We start from the raw sequence: 15495 nt of genomic DNA on the forward strand, positions 1-15495 counted from the left end.
AAGAGGAAGCTACGACCGCTCCTTCCTAACTTGTCGCTAAGGTGGGTCTCCAAGGTCCAGCGGGAATGCTTAAACATTCATGGGGCTCAGGCAGCAAACGGTCATTCTGAGCTTCCGTGTGTGTGTGTGTGTGTTATACTGTAATACAAGGACAGAGAAACCTTATCCTTCCGGGTTCCCATCATTAGCAGGCTCGGCCGTAAAATTAAAGCGCAGGTATATAATTACTGATCTTTGATTGGACGGATGGATTTCAAATGATGGATTGCACTCCCTTCGTCCCATATTTGCCGCTGTGTCATTTAGTCTTATTGACAATTATGGCCATATCAGCATTTACATCACATAGAATAATGAAATGAATATGAAACACACACACACACACTCACACAAGGACATTACCTGAAAACATAGTGGGAACATCTTTGTAGTTCCTATTAAGCAACAACACGAATGTTACATTTTCTGGTGATATCCTTCCTACCTTTGTGTCCATGCCGGAGAAAATGAGAGGACGATGCTCTGCTTTGGCTCCTTCTTCTCTTTTGGTGAGTTGAAACAAGCTGAAGGTGGCTGTATATATACTGAATTTTACAATAGCTTTTTATTTATGAGCGTCCCATCAGGTTGTGTTTTTTTTTTTTTTTTTTTTTTTTTTTTCATTTCAAACATGACACCCGTACCATAGCCGTAAATACTCTGGCACAAATTTGCCACTCAGCTAGTTCGGTTTTTATTGCTGTTTTGAACAGAATGTATTGCATTGTGTGACCATTGCTATCATAAAAATGTTTCTATGTCCTAGGAAATTTATCAACTGGCCCAAAAATATACCATGTCCACATAAACACTAGTGGGAAAAGGTTAGGGGTGTATCTCAGCTGAAGGTGACTTTAGTTTGACATTTTTTTGGAACTTGAATCCACCATTCAATGTTTCAGCAAATCGTCATTTGTTATTTTTCACATGAAATAGGGATTCAAACATTTCCTCTAATAACTTCTTGCATATAACGGGGGGGGTTAGCCAGTCACTTAGCCTCCGACTATCTATTCAACATTTTGAATGGCTGTCGACTTGCTGCCATTTTGATTTACGACCGTTTGGTCACAAATGGAATGTTACCTGTATTTATTTGTGGTTCCACCCCCACATGGCAAAAACATGCCCGGCAGGTTCACGGATGCTTTAAAATTTTAATCGGAGTCCCGAATGTGATTTGGCATCGTCAATGCTTTTAGGGTTTTAATCATGTGCATCGTTATCTGTCTTGTCGCTCACAGTTACGTTTTTTTCAACAATACAAGAAATAGGTTTGATATTAAGAAGCCATGTTGCGAGATCCATATTTTATATATTTTGTATTTTTTCTGAGTCCTATATGTTTAATATGACTTTTTTTGAAATCTTATTTCTAGCCCGTAGCTAAAGCTCAAATATCAGTGATTGTTTTGTTTTTTTCCCTCTCCGTTTATTTTGGTGAGGGGGGGCGGGGCCTTGGTGGTCTCTGGTCCGAGTTTGTCCAGTCACCTTGACAACATTGGACCAATGACAGCGCTCACGCGAACTAGGCCAGCCAATCGGAGGCGAGCCCGCACAAAGCTGCGCATCGCCCGCACAGCCCCCCGAGCGGTCGTCTCGCCCGGCGCGACTCGGCGTTTTCTCCCCGGTGACAGCGGAGAACGTCTGCCTCCGTCCACATAAGAGATGATATGCCAAAGCATATTTGCTCCCAGGAAACGGAAAGTGATCGACACGGAATAAAAGGCAAAGGTGAATTTTGGCCCTGTTGTTTTTCAGCGTGGGCTACATTCTCAACGTCAGCAGCAGAGAGGTGGAGAATTTCTTCCCGGGCATCTTTTCCTATCACAACGTGCACGTTTGCGACGAGGACGCCGGCGACCTGCTAGCTCACTGGAACGACACGTACAACTTTATCGTCAAAGCCAGGTGACGCCATGTTGGATGTGACGTTTGCGTACCGTGTGGAATGTACGCTTGGCACTGTGCGTAATTCATCGTTTGTGAGTGGTTTATAATTAGGACATGCTTCTCGGAATGAAGGAATCAGTGCAACATCGGCAGCTATCTAGCTGGGCTAGCTAGATAGCCATTAGCTATCGATTAGCTAGCTAGCTATTCTGTGACGCTCAAGTTTTGAAGTTTTGAAAGGCGCTTCTGAATGAAATGTATGATGATGATGATGATGAAAAGGCGGCGTCCCTCAACCCCACAGGAAGAAGCGTTCCAAGTGCCTGGTGCACTGCGAGACGGGCGCGAGCCGCTCGGCCTCCACGGTGATGGCCTACGCCATGAAGGAATACCATTGGCCGCTGGAGAAAGCCTTCAACTTTGTCAAGCAGAAGCGCGGCGTCGCTCAACCCGACGCCGGATTCCTGAGGCAGCTGGCTCAATACCAAAGCATCTTGGATGCCAGGTGATCGTGCACGCCACGACACTCACTTTTATTCATTTACTTCATACATTTCTTTCTTTCTTTCTTTCAATGTATTTTTTTATTCATTTATTGATTCACATGTTCATTTGAGCTATTTATTGATTGATGTGTATTTATTAAAATCTATCTATTTTTAAAGCAACCGTCATGACAACAAGCAGTGGAGACCCGGGACGGACGAGGACGTCTCGGACGATCTGCCGGCGTCAAGCGAGCGCTCAAAGCGGAAGGAGGAGGAGGCCTGGGGGGTCCGCGGGGGGGCGTCGCCCTGCCCGGGTCCGGAAATGGAGCCCCTGGACTCTCTCAACTACAACTACTACTTCCGGCGTTTGTCCGACTCGGCGCTGGACGGCGAGCCCTCCACGCCGGTGCGAGGCCCCCCCCCGCTGGCCACGCAGAGGGTCTTCATCCAGATTGAGGAGGTGGAGCGGGACGCCCTCCTGGAGGACGAGGACTTCCCCGCCGCCCGCCTGGCCTTGCAAAGCTGCGGCCGTCTGGACCCCCTGGAGGACGTGAGGCTCAGGCTGGAGTTCAGCACGCTGGAGGAGGAAGACGACGACGAGGCCCAAATGGCCGCCCCGGAGGGCAAGAAGAACGCGCGGGAAAGCCGCCTCGGTTTGGCCAACTTGAACACCAACAACAGCAACCGGCTGGCCGCTAAGCGCAGCTGCCCCGCGGCCTTTGACGTGAGTCGCAAAAACAAACGACACCTTTCGCAACTCTCAAGGTCACTTCACAGTCTCGCGATCTCTTTTGACGTGGGCCACATGCGCCGGCGTTCACTTAACCCACAAGTAACTCAAATGGATGGAAAACTAGCTAGCTAGCTAGCTAGCTAACGACCAGATAGCTTATAGATAGCCAACTAGCTAGATAGATAGCCAGCTAATAGCTTGCTAGCCAGCCGGATAGAGAGCTAATCGATAGTCAGCTAGCTAATGGAAGCCAAATCTGCAGAGACAAAATATTTCAAGATAATAAATTGAAGTTGTTGTTGTTGTTGTTGTTGTTGTTGTTGTTTTTTTTTTTTTGGGGGGTTGGAGAAATTCATTTGCTGCTCGTGTTAAAAAGAAAAAAAATCTGTCATCAAATTTCTCTTTCACGGATAACCGACTTCATGTCACAAAGAGGGTACAGCAAATGTTGCGTGACTGAATTTCCTCCGTACAGGACAGCGCCGGCACGGGCAACCCTTTGAAAGTCAAACCGTCGTACCGGTGGTGCAAAGACAAAGACCGCTGCCTCGGTCCCCCGCCAGGTGGGCGTGGCCAGCGCCCCCACCGCCTCGACCCCTCCCGGTCCGCCGGACACCGCGTTCGCCCCCCCGGGACCCTTTTCACCTCACGGTCTCTAGTGGATGAGCTTCAGACGTCCTCCGCGGCCGAGGTGCCACTTTCACGCCACAAACCGCTCTCGCCCACGACTTGCCAGGACCCCGCGCGGCCTCGCGACTCGCCAGACGTTGACGTCATGGATGAACCAGAGGTCAAAGGGCAGACGGGTTCTCAGGCTTAGTCGGAAATTGCGTCAATCCAAACAGGAAAAGTCTTCAAATCCCATCAAATTAACTCCAAAACGTCAATCGACTCATTCACTGGCAAAAATGCGTCCACTCCGGTGCCAGGGTTTTTGTCATTGTCACTCAAATTGTAGGGCCCGCAGAAGATTGACTGCATAAACATTCAATTCAGCGTCAGAAACCTTAGACCGCGGGTGTCAAAGTCAAGGCCCGGGGGCCAAATCCGGGCCACCACATCATTTTTTTCAAATGCTGCCCCCTTGTGGGAGGCGAAAACATTACCAGGGGTCGGACCGGCGTTTTATCGGCACGGAAACCAAAAGCCCGCCAAATTTGGAAATGGCGCTCCAAGGCATGTTTTTCAATTCCCAAATAAATTTGGCAATGGCAGTGAATGAGTTCACGAAGAATTTGGCAACTTGAAGATTTGACGCATCCTCCAAAAATGGTAAAAACAGTCCCCCGACACCATTTTCAATCAACGACACGTTACTTTGACAACAGGACAAATGAAGGGAGCAAAGCGTCTCGCATGCATGAATTTCTTGATGACTTATGATGAATGTTCCCAAACGGCGCCCGATTGCAAGGGAATACGTTTCTTTCTATGTTTTTCTTCCCTCATTTATCTGAGAAGTAAATTCACTCTGAGAGTCTCACAATGCTAGTTATTCACTACACTTTATTTTAGTCTTCAATTTATTGTGAAAATAAAAGCATGGCAAGCGACAAAATAACTCAATCCATAAGAGCTGCATGGCTCGTTGTGCCTCTCCCTTGAGAGTCTAATGAAGTTATTGACTTAAGACGCCTTAGAGGAGGAAAACACTCAGAAAGAACGTCACCTTTTATTTTTTCAGGCGACTTGCACGGTGAGTATTCCTCAAAAAGTATTCTTTTTCACATTTGTAGCTGACGTGTATACAAGACAGAATGTGTCGTACGTATTTTACTTTTAGACGTGTTGTTGTTCCAATTTTATTTGTTGATTTGAACACGTTTCGTTTCATGGAAGACGGTTGAAAAGCAAATACAATCCTTCAACATTTACCGTGTCCTACTTTTACAATTTAAGTGTAGAAATGACAATGTAAAAAAAAAATAATAATAAATGGATAAAAACAAGTTAAAACTACAATTGTATAACATTCCACAGATGACAAATTTTAATAACATTTCCACCTGACTTTTTTCAAAGTCAATCCTACGGGGAAGTGTTTACAAATGTCACGATATTTGTTTCCATATTGACTAAAAGAGAAGAAGAAATAAATACAAATGCAAAGAGGGCGGGGGTAATAGGTTGCGCGCTCCAAGTCACGAGTCTTTGATGAAACGCGAGCGGATGAAAACAAAGCAGGCATTGGAGCGCTTGGGAGCCGCTTCAACCTACTATTTTTTATACATATCAGATTTTGAGCCAAATTTTTAAAAAAGGGGCCAATTCTGATGTAAAGATACCCAATTTTCCACTGTTTATTTATTTTGGCCTTTCACCGCCATGATTTGCATCATGATTTCACAGTATTATTATTCTGTCAGTTGAACCATAAATAGTAAATCCAGTCTAAAACGGTTGCAATTGGGGCTAATTTAAGTTTTTGTAAAAAAAAAAGGTAATAATAAATACATAGAAATGACAGAATTCCTCCATTTTCCATCCGCAAAACAATTTGATGACTCAGCGCGTTTGATACACATCATTGCGATGTTTAGCCATGACCGCAAAGGTCCACTCTAGTATTTCGCCCCGTTCCATTTCAAAATGCAACCTGTCGTTTTGCATAAATCGCATTTGCTTCCAGGCCTGGAAATAACCATGACGTCCTCTACGTGTCATTTCACTCAGCTGATCTTTGTCCCCGCCATTTTGCAATCGTCTCTCTGATCCGTCACCATCCATCACCCGCCAAAACCCCAAGCAAACATTACAAGGTTACACCTGTGACTCCAGTCGTGAATTGCGCTCGACTTTTGCGTGGGACGGCGTAACCAAAACAATCGTCGGAACAAACAAAGGCCTGCATCCAAAACGACACAGGTGACAAATGTAGTCATAGTCTGGAAGCACAGATACAGTATCTGTTTGTCTCAATGACTCAATAAGATCTCCGTAATCCTACAAAGTAGTCAAAAGTTAACAGGCTAGTTTGACAAAAGTCATCAGCATCAAGTACATGTATTTGTATTAAAATCCAGGGAGTAAAACAAAATCAGACCAAAAAATAAAGATGTGAAAAAAGTACAGCCACTAGAAAAATCTACACGAGTACAGTGACAAAATATAAGCAGACCTCAACCCCTACTTCCACCGCATAGAACAGAATCAGAAAGCCTTTAATAGTCCCGCAATGGGGAAATGGCAATGTAAATGCCTCCGAAAGGACACCTGAACCGCTGCAGAAGGTTCCGATCCTTCTCAAAACGCTTTTCCCCATCAATGGGACCCCCTCCATTTCAAAGTGACCTTGTCAACCGGCTCTTATCTCACGTGTCCGGTTGCCTTTATTGGCCTCCTGACTCACTGGCTGCATACGAGCTGCCTAATTATAGGCGGCAGCGCATTCCTGGCGCGCAGAATGGCAGAAGATAGATAGGAAGTCCTTCGGGAGGGTGTGAGGAATACACTAAAATAGAGAAGAGGGGATTCGGGAAGGCTTTAAAGATAGACGGACCGTGCCGGTTGTATGATGTCACTCTTGTTACGCCACTATTAATACAATCGCCCCCTGCGCCTTGACCGCTGTGTTTCTGATTGTAAGACAGGATTGCAACCGATGGGTCAGAAGGTGGACAAGATGCAAGACAAGGACGAGAAGTCGCCCGGCGACCGGGAGCAAAACGGGGAGGTGAAAAGCCCGGGAGGCGGTGCGTCGGACGAAGGAGGTTCCCCTTGGTCGGAACGGACTGAGAAGCACATGGATCGCCAAATTGAGGAGCCAATCAGGCATCTGGGCGTGAGGGATGGACCTGTAGCTTCGACAGAAGAGCCGGTGGGTGGAGAAAGGGAGGGTCGGCATGACACCGGTACGGCTGAGGACTCAAAATGTGCTCTGAACTTCAGGGAGAACAGACAAACTTTGGAGCCTCAGAAGACTGCTGTAGCCCGTGCAAAGTCTACGGCTATGGAGGCCAGCGGAAATGGATCGGACAGAAGAGTACTTCTCCCAAACGAGGAGGATTTTGTGGTTCTAGAACAAGATGATGGTTTTATGTCACCTGCTGGGGAAAGTGCCATCCCTTTCAGCCGCGAGATGAAAGCAGAAGACGATCGTCAATCACCCGTCGGAAATAAGGTCAAGGAAGACGGCACGCAATCATCCACAGGACGCCTGACTGAGAGGCTTCTGGGTCAACGTTTGGTGGATGTGACAGATGGCGGGCTGAGTCATACCAAGACAAACGGGAGAGGCGACATCCAGCACATGGACACAACAAGCCACGAGTTCACAAAGACGCTGTTAAAGACAGATCCTGACAGAGTCCAGGAGGCAGATCGGTGGAGTTGTGAAACCTCCTCGGACATGTTGGGCGATCCAGGGTCAGTCCAAAGAACCCAAGGGGACAATGTTGGGACACATCGGGACAGATTTGCCGGTGCAGTCTCGGAGAGGGTTCAAGCAGTCACAAGAGGGCCCCGTCAGACCTTTTCCAGAGAGTCTACCTGCGAAACCCGGATACCGTGTTCAAGTCAGTCTCTGGACCAGAGCGAGTCCATTTGTTTTGGACCCAAAGCTTGCGAAGCTATGTTACATTTTGCGCAGCTTACAAAAGAGGCAGATTTACTTTGTTTTTCCGCTGTGGTCACCCCTCCACCTTTAACTCATCTCAGGTCTGAGATCGAATTACCAAGTGTACAGATAACACCTGGCGTCACACCAGAAGAGACGCCAAAAGCCAAAGGTCCGCCTCCACCAGTTCCTAAAAAACCTAAAAACCCATTCATCAAGCTCAAAACGGCTGAGATCACGTCCGGCGAGCGACGAGGCAAAGATCACCTCCGCTCTGAAGAAAAAGCCAGGAGGAGACACACCGTCGATATTCACAAAGGGTTCCTAAATAGCGGTCCGACCAATCGGGACATGTACGAGTTGTGGGACGAGAGGAGGGGCTACGGCAGTCGGTCTGACATGCGTCGTCTGTCGGTGGACCTCAGTCCTTGGGAGCGTTTGCCGCTGGATCGCCTGGACAATGAGTACAGAGGATTGGTTGACTTTGACTACTGCGCCCGAGTAGCCCAGTTGTCTCCGGGTGAGGATCCTGTGGACTTGGACATGTTGCAGAGAAGAGTATTCCTGGAAAGACGGAATCGATATAAAAAAGTCTCGCCGCCACCGGTTGCGAAAAAGCCCCGGAATCCGTTTGTCTCAGATAGCCACTTTGACCACGAAAACCGACAGTCTTTGAGACAAGCGCTCCTACCTGAAAGGACAAACTCAATGGACGACGCTACCCGCCGCAAAGCAAATCGAGACATTGACGAACACGCAGATTCCTACAAGCCTGTGTCAGAACTGGTCAAGGAATCTAGAAAGCAAAGTCAGGACCGGGATAGACCAGGAGGGGCCAAACCCGAGGCCAAAGTAGCAGTGCAGAACTCGGGCGTCAAGGTGTCCCAGATGAAGAACGCCTTTGACGTCCCAAAGAAATCCAAAGAGAGGCCGCAAGAAAGCCATCCGTCTCCAAAGAAAGGTAGGTCGAGATGTTCTCCAGATGTCCTAAACCTGACTGGCCCTAGTTGCTCGTGGCTCACATGACCAGAAGTGAGTGAGAAGATGTTGGCTACTTTATATTTGACAACCAATGTGTCTTTGTATTGATCCAGTTGTCCCCATCTATCTTTTGATGGAGTTTCCCTCAGCATCCACCCTCTTCCCCCTCTCGTCTCCATTCACACATTCGCGGCTAGCGGCTCCGTGTGCGCATGCGCAGTAGCCCATCGCCAAACCCCATTGAATGTCATAACGGTGCTTTTTTGGGGAGGGGAAGAAGGACAAGCGACTCTTTGACGCAAGTGATGAGAGCAAATGGGATGCGAAATTCCACAGTCCGCATCCTGACACACGGGCGATCATAAGACGAGGAACGAGGGCCATTTAAGGACAAATATCAGGCGTTTTGAGGGAGGGAGTGTGTGCGCGCGTGGAGGGAGACAAGGGATACTGGAGGAACGTCCTGCAGCATAAGGGCGCGCCTAAAAACTCCACACATTCATGTGTCGCGATTGACCGTCCTCGGGAAAGAATTGCATCGATTTTGGAGGTAAGAACAACAACCACGTGTGCTTTTTTTTACTTTGCTTTTGAGCTTCTTTTTTGAGGGGGGAGGGGTGTTTTACGTGTCGGTTGGAGGGCTCCGCAGAAGCCGTTAGCTCGGAGGCTGAGCTGGGCTGGGCTGCCTGGAAATATCTGCACTTGCGTCAGCTGGCGCCGGTCCACCGCGACTAGCGGCGAGGCGGCTAGGCTAGGCTAGGCTAAGCTAGGCGAAGCTAGCCCGACAGAAAATGTCGCACGCTTCTTTTTGTAGCTGACGCACAACAATATGACTCTCTCAATTCAACGTTTGTATTCAAACAAGATGGAATTTGACGCCAAATGTCAATTGCTTGGTCCACGTCTCCCGCGAAAGGAACCAGTGAGTGAGCAGCTGCCAACCAGCCGGTCGGGCGGAGCGAAGCGCTTTACCGCTGGAGTCGTAAAAACGTCGTCCAAAAACAGGACTTCGCCTGATATTTCATCTTCATGGCACTAGAAATTCTAATAAACGTGTTAAAGAACAACAAACTTTCTGGGTCAAGGATCTTTTTCAACATCCTTCGGTGTTTATTTACGAGAATGTTAGCTAGGACAGCTAGCCAGCTCGCTAATAACGCATACCGTGTCATTTAAACGTCTTAAAATACACGCCACGTGTTTTCGAACTGCCCGCAGGTGTCGAACGTCATTAAAATGTCAGTAAATCGATTCTAAATAACGCACGGGAATCTTGCTTCGAGGGTGGCTAATGCTATGGGCTAGCCACCATTGTTTTAGTTAGCCCAGTGCAGATGTTGCCTCCATAATGCTTCACATGTGTTGGGGGGAAAAAATCAGAAGGAAAAAGATACGATGAAATAAAGTCAAAGAGGAAAAAAATCGCATCGACAGCTCCCAGGTTTTGATTTCTCTGCACAATTCATTGTGATATACTCTAGTCTAGTGTCTTTGAGCCCATGTATCATAATGACGCTTGCTTGTAGTTTTAATACAGTTTCGACAGAATTTGGGGATTTCTGGCGGTCATTCTCCTATTTCATCTTGTTGTGCCCCGTCTCATCGGATCCTGTCCTGTTGATGAGCCATTTCATGCCTTCGTCACATGACGTTGCACGCCCTCCATCATTATCCCTGCCCTATTGTCTTTGATTTTTCCTTCCCGCTGTAAAATTAGGATGAGTATAACGTGTCCAGTCATCTTACATAGTTGATGTTTGTACTCCGTATGCGGTGATCAATGTATTTTTTGACATTGATCAGCATAAAAGCTTCTTTCTGCCTCTGTTTTATTCCTTTGCAAGCGTTCATTTTGGAGTTGTGGTGTCCACTAACGCTGGTCTATTGCTGACCCTCCGGTAGACATGTCGCGGCGAGTTGTGCGACAGAGCAAGTTCCGCCACGTCTTCGGCCAAGCGGTGAGAAACGACCAGTGCTACGACGACATCCGCGTCTCCCGCGTCACATGGGATAGCTCCTTCTGCGCCGTCAACCCCAAGTTCGTCGCCATCATCATCGAGGCCAGCGGCGGCGGAGCCTTCCTTGTTTTGCCTTTGCACAAGGTCAGCAATTTAAAAACAAGCCAAGAAATTGACACAGATAAGCCCCCGTCATATCAGATGGGTTCTACAACCAGAGGCGTACAAGTGCAGATGGATCAATATCTGCGCCGTCGTCTTCCGGTTACACCAACCGACATTTGATACTCTCAAATGGGGGCACGCCAGGTTTTAACATTTGTTGCTTTAGTATTTTGACAGCATTTCTACTTTAACTCATTCACTGCCATTCACAAATTTATTCTGGGATTGAAAATATGACTGTTTTTTTTTTTTTTTTTCATGCTTGGGTGCCGATAGAGCGCTGGCCGTGGCCTCTGGCATTTGCCTTTTTCCCATGTTAGCGCTTTGTTCCAGCTTCAGCTGTTGTTAAAGCGCCATATAAACCAATCTGGATGTAGTATTGTATTGCATTTTGGACAGCCACCCTCATTTCAAGCTCATATAACTCCAGACCCATAGCGTTTAGGAATTGACACTTTTTTTCTGATGAAAGAAGAGAGTCTAAGGTTTGTAACGCTGTATTGAATTTGTATGTCGTCCTTAAAAGTCACTATTCTGTGGGTCCTGGAATTTGAGTGAACACGATTGCGGAGTATGAAATGAATAGGCAATTGAGGTCATAATGGAGGCTGACTGCCACGGTGTCTTTGGTAGACGGGGCGCATTGACAAAGTGTTCCCGACGGTGTGCGGACACACGGGTCCCGTGCTGGACATCGATTGGTGTCCTCACAATGATCTCGTCATCGCTAGCGGCTCTGAGGACTGCACCGTTATGGTAAGAAGGCACTTTTTTATTTTGGTGTTGAGCCGTCGTCTTTTCCAACATCAGCCTTTTCACGCTTTATCTTGATTGTGTACATTTTGTCTGATGTAGGTTTGGCAGATCCCAGATAACGGCCTGGAGTCTCCCCTCTCGGAGGCCGTCGTGGTTCTGGAAGGTCACTCCAAGAGGGTGGGCATCGTGTCCTGGCACCCCACGGCTCGCAATGTTCTCCTTAGCGCCGGTATGCTTTTGTTTTTGCTAGCTTTGCTCGGCTGGGCTCGAAAGCTTTACTCTCCGTCCCAAAGATGGCTGTTCGCGTCCCCCGTTTCAGGCTGCGACAACCAGGTGATCATCTGGAACGTGGGCACGGGCGAGGCCGCGATCACCCTGGACGACATGCATCCCGACGTGATCTTTAGCGTCAGCTGGAGCCGCGACGGCGGCCTCCTGTGCACCGCCTGCAAGGACAAAAAGGTCCGGGTGGTGGACCCCCGCAAAAAGAAGATTGTGGCGGTGAGTTTCAACTGACTGGGGGAGGGCTTTCATTTGGCCTCAGCCAATCGAGGAGAGGGAAGAGACCTTTTTGAGGAGATTTGATTGGTCTGCTGCAATGCGGACCTTGTCGCCATCTGTCGTGATGAAGAAGAAGGAGCTGAGCTAAATGGCAAAGCTCTCAATTTGCTACGTGGCCGCCTCAGTGTGACGAGTGCCTTTTGCGTTTTCAGGAAAAGGACAAAGCTCACGAGGGAGCTCGGCCAATGCGAGCCATCTTTCTAACCGACGGCAAGATCTTCACCACCGGATTCAGCCGCATGAGCGAGCGCCAGCTAGCATTATGGAAAAGCGTAGGTCCACCTTTCCTGGAATCCCACTTTTCCTCAGCCCGCTAGCTGAACGCGCTAAATGCTACCAAACAGGACAGCATGGAGGAGCCCATTTGCGTTCAAGAGATGGATTCCAGCAACGGCGTCCTTCTCCCCTTTTTTGACCCCGACACCAACATCGTCTACCTGTGTGGAAAAGTGAGCATCGACTTGTCTTCTGCGCGGTTGTCCTCCATCGCCGTCACGGCTCAGGCCACTTGTTCTTCAGGGCGATAGCAGCATCCGCTACTTTGAGATCACGGACGAGGCGCCCTACGTCCACTACCTCAACACCTTTTCCACCAAGGAGCCGCAGAGGGGGATGGGCTACATGCCCAAACGCGGACTCGATGTCAATAAATGTGAAATTGCAAGGTATGCACCCCCTTTGGGCTCTTTTTTTTTTTTAATTCTGGGCTAACGTTTGCCTTGAATTCAATCAAAATGTACTCCAAAACTGGATCTTGACGTGATCTGTGATTGAGTTGGCTTCACCTGATTGATGACAAAGTTCCCCTTTTCAGGTTCTACAAATTACAAGAGAGAAAATGTGAGCCGGTCATCATGACCGTCCCCCGGAAGGTGAGGGAAAATTCACTCATTCGCTGCCAAGCGTGCAAAAATGTGTCCGCTCCAGTGCCAGGGTTTTTGTCATTGTCACTGGGATTCCACGAGCCACAGACTCTTGACTTTTTGGAAAACATCAACATTCAAATCAGCCTTAGAAATCTTGGGCTCGCTTCTTTCATCAGAAAAAAAAGTTAGTTAATTCCTTAGTGATATGGGTCTGGAGTTATCTGAGCTTGAAATGGGGGCGGCTGTACAAACTACTGACCGGCGCTTTATCGGCACCCCAGCAAGAAACAACACATTTGGGAATGTCGCTTAACAGCACACTTTTTGAGAATGCCTGCGATTACGTTGAGGACAGATGTGATTTGTGATTTGTGATTTGTGAGTGAGTGAGGCCATGAAATGTTTGCGCCTGTCAGTCGGACCTGTTCCAGGACGACCTCTACCCGGACACGGCGGGACCCGACCCCGCCCTGGAAGCGGAGGATTGGTTCGCCGGGAACAACGGCGGCCCCGTCCTCATCTCGCTCAAGGACGGCTACGCGCCCACCAAAGGTCGAGACCTCAAAGTCGTCAAATCCAACATCCTGGAGGGCAAAAGCGCCGCCAAGGCCGAAAACGCCTCCAACGTCCAGAAGAAGCTTTCATCTCATGCTCCCGCGCAGCCGCCGACAGTGAGTCAAGGCTCATTTTCAAAGCTCTGTGTGGCGGTAGCCATGCGGGCATCCCTCATTCTCTCCTCAGACACATTTCTACTTTCATCAAATCAAATCATAGCTATCTAGCTACTAGCGTTCGATCTATTTGAGTTACCTTCGGGTTGAGTGAACGCTGGCGCGTGCGGCTGCTATCTAGCTAGCTTTCTATCTATTTGAGTTACTTCCGGGTTGAGCGAACGCTAGCGAGTGCGCCTGCTGCTACTCATCCGCAGAAAAACTGATCCTGTGACCGTAAAGTGGCCTTGAGCGCTTTGAAAGGCGCTTATGAATGAAATGTATTATTATTATTGGACCGCTGGTTAGCAGTTAGCATCAAGCTAATGTCATGTGCAGCAATTTCCAAGACAAGTTGTGAGTGATCCGTTTTGGCTTTGCGTCTTTTGGCTTCTGTCATTTGTGCGCTTGGAACAAATCCTCCCAAAATATTTGTGGGGGCGTGGCTTTTAAAAGGCGTCTTGTTTCCTTGCAGCAAAAGATGGAAGATAAACTGGAAGAGGTTCTCCGAGAGTTCAAGTCTCTGCGGGACCGCGTCATCCTTCAGGACCGGCGTATCGCCAGACTGGAGGAGCAGGTTTCCAAGGTTGCCATATAATCAACCCCCTCCCTTCCCCTACCCAAATTCAAAAACACCCCCCCCCCCTCCTCGCCGTCGCCAGGCCAACATTCCAAGATGAACTTTTTTTCCGCCCTTTACCACACGTCGCAACTTTTTTTGTTCCTTTTCTCTCCGCGCTTTGACGGAAAAGAAAGGCTCTTCACTTTTTTTTTACAGTCATGTGACAATTGTGTTCTCAAGTGTAGCATTAGTACATCCGTGTTGCCAAATATGTATGACCTTATGAGTTCATCATGTGCAGTTTCATGCACATTTTTTTTGCATTTCCTGTCCCCTTGTACATTCCACGTAGATTTTTTGGAAGCAATTTTTTTTCTCCTCAACCCAACCCCCCAAAATTCAATCCTTGCTCGCCTTTTTTTTGTCCATCAATGAATGTGGAAAAAACCTCTTTAAAATGAGCGTAAGAGGTTTTGCTGGGTAGGCGGCGGACTTGGATATCCCGTGTCAAATGTGGCGTAAATTGTAGTGGTGCCTCTTGTCAGTGTGGAGGCTTTTTAACGTACCTGTACAGGTAACATCTGACGGACGACCGAGTTCCGTTCCGACCAAATGGTCGCAAGTCAAAATCCATTCAAAACGTTGACTAGAGACTCGGAGGCTAAATGACTGGCAAACTCTGGTGCCATCACGCGGTCGATTGCTGTGCGAGAGTGACATGCTGGCTGGCCAAAATGGTCGTACGCCTCGCCTGCCTCCTCGCGCGTTGCGGTGCCAGGCGTAGAATTACAATGTTAAAAATAGGGTCTGGAGGTTGTGGTCGCAAGTCGAGCCGGTCGTAAGTCGGATGTTACCTGTATAAAAAACAAAACCGCCCTGCCAAGTGAATTTGGGAATGTTGGGAAGAGGAAGCACTGGCATCCTGGCTTGTGTTTCACGCCACCTTCGCCGATGATGATAAGTTCTGTGCACATAAATAAAGATTTTACACTCGAAAAAAACACATTCAAGCTTTTGGGTGGGGACGGGGGACTTCCTGAATTGGAGTTCTCATTTTGGGCCGTTTTGAATCGTTTTGGAAGGCCGAGAAAAAAAATGGAGGTTGTCTGATATTTCCAATAACGGCTGATGTTTTGGTGGACCTTGAGTGCCATTTTGTGAGTCGCTTTTGCACAACTCTGCTGCTTCCTTTTCGCAACGAGGCACATCTGAAGACGACTTCCTCCTT

At 48.1% G+C, this 15495-nt stretch overlaps 2 protein-coding genes across 4 annotated transcripts; both read left to right on the forward strand.

Moving 5' to 3' along the window:
- Positions 1-1624: 1624 nt before the first annotated feature.
- Positions 1625-5016, forward strand: ssh1b (slingshot protein phosphatase 1b). Its single transcript, XM_089020451.1, has 4 exons — positions 1625-1950; positions 2237-2437; positions 2598-3144; positions 3629-5016. The coding sequence occupies exons 2-4, from the start codon at positions 2301-2303 to the stop codon at positions 3971-3973; spliced, it is 1029 nt and encodes a 342-aa protein (XP_088876577.1). The 5' UTR covers positions 1625-1950; positions 2237-2300; the 3' UTR covers positions 3974-5016.
- A 2017-nt stretch (positions 5017-7033) lies between these two features.
- Positions 7034-15278, forward strand: coro1cb (coronin 1Cb). Of its 3 annotated transcripts, none has more exons than XM_089019784.1 (11): positions 7034-8669; positions 10592-10791; positions 11446-11568; positions 11668-11797; positions 11888-12069; positions 12282-12401; positions 12474-12578; positions 12649-12794; positions 12944-13001; positions 13412-13666; positions 14181-15278. In XM_089019784.1, the coding sequence occupies exons 1-11, from the start codon at positions 7103-7105 to the stop codon at positions 14301-14303; spliced, it is 3009 nt and encodes a 1002-aa protein (XP_088875910.1). In that variant the 5' UTR covers positions 7034-7102; the 3' UTR covers positions 14304-15278. The 3 variants fall into 3 exon arrangements, with proteins under 3 accessions (XP_088875910.1, XP_088875912.1, XP_088875911.1); XM_089019786.1 differs by lacking the exon at positions 7034-8669 and adding an exon at positions 8943-9239 and having other exon boundaries at positions 14181-15263; XM_089019785.1 differs by lacking the exon at positions 7034-8669 and adding an exon at positions 9381-9611 and having other exon boundaries at positions 14181-15265.
- Positions 15279-15495: the final 217 nt, after the last annotated feature.

Source organism: Hippocampus bargibanti, linkage group LG18 (genome assembly GCF_051943395.1).
Source record: "Hippocampus bargibanti isolate YZ-2025 linkage group LG18, ASM5194339v1, whole genome shotgun sequence".
Classification (NCBI taxonomy): Eukaryota; Metazoa; Chordata; class Actinopteri; order Syngnathiformes; family Syngnathidae; genus Hippocampus; species Hippocampus bargibanti.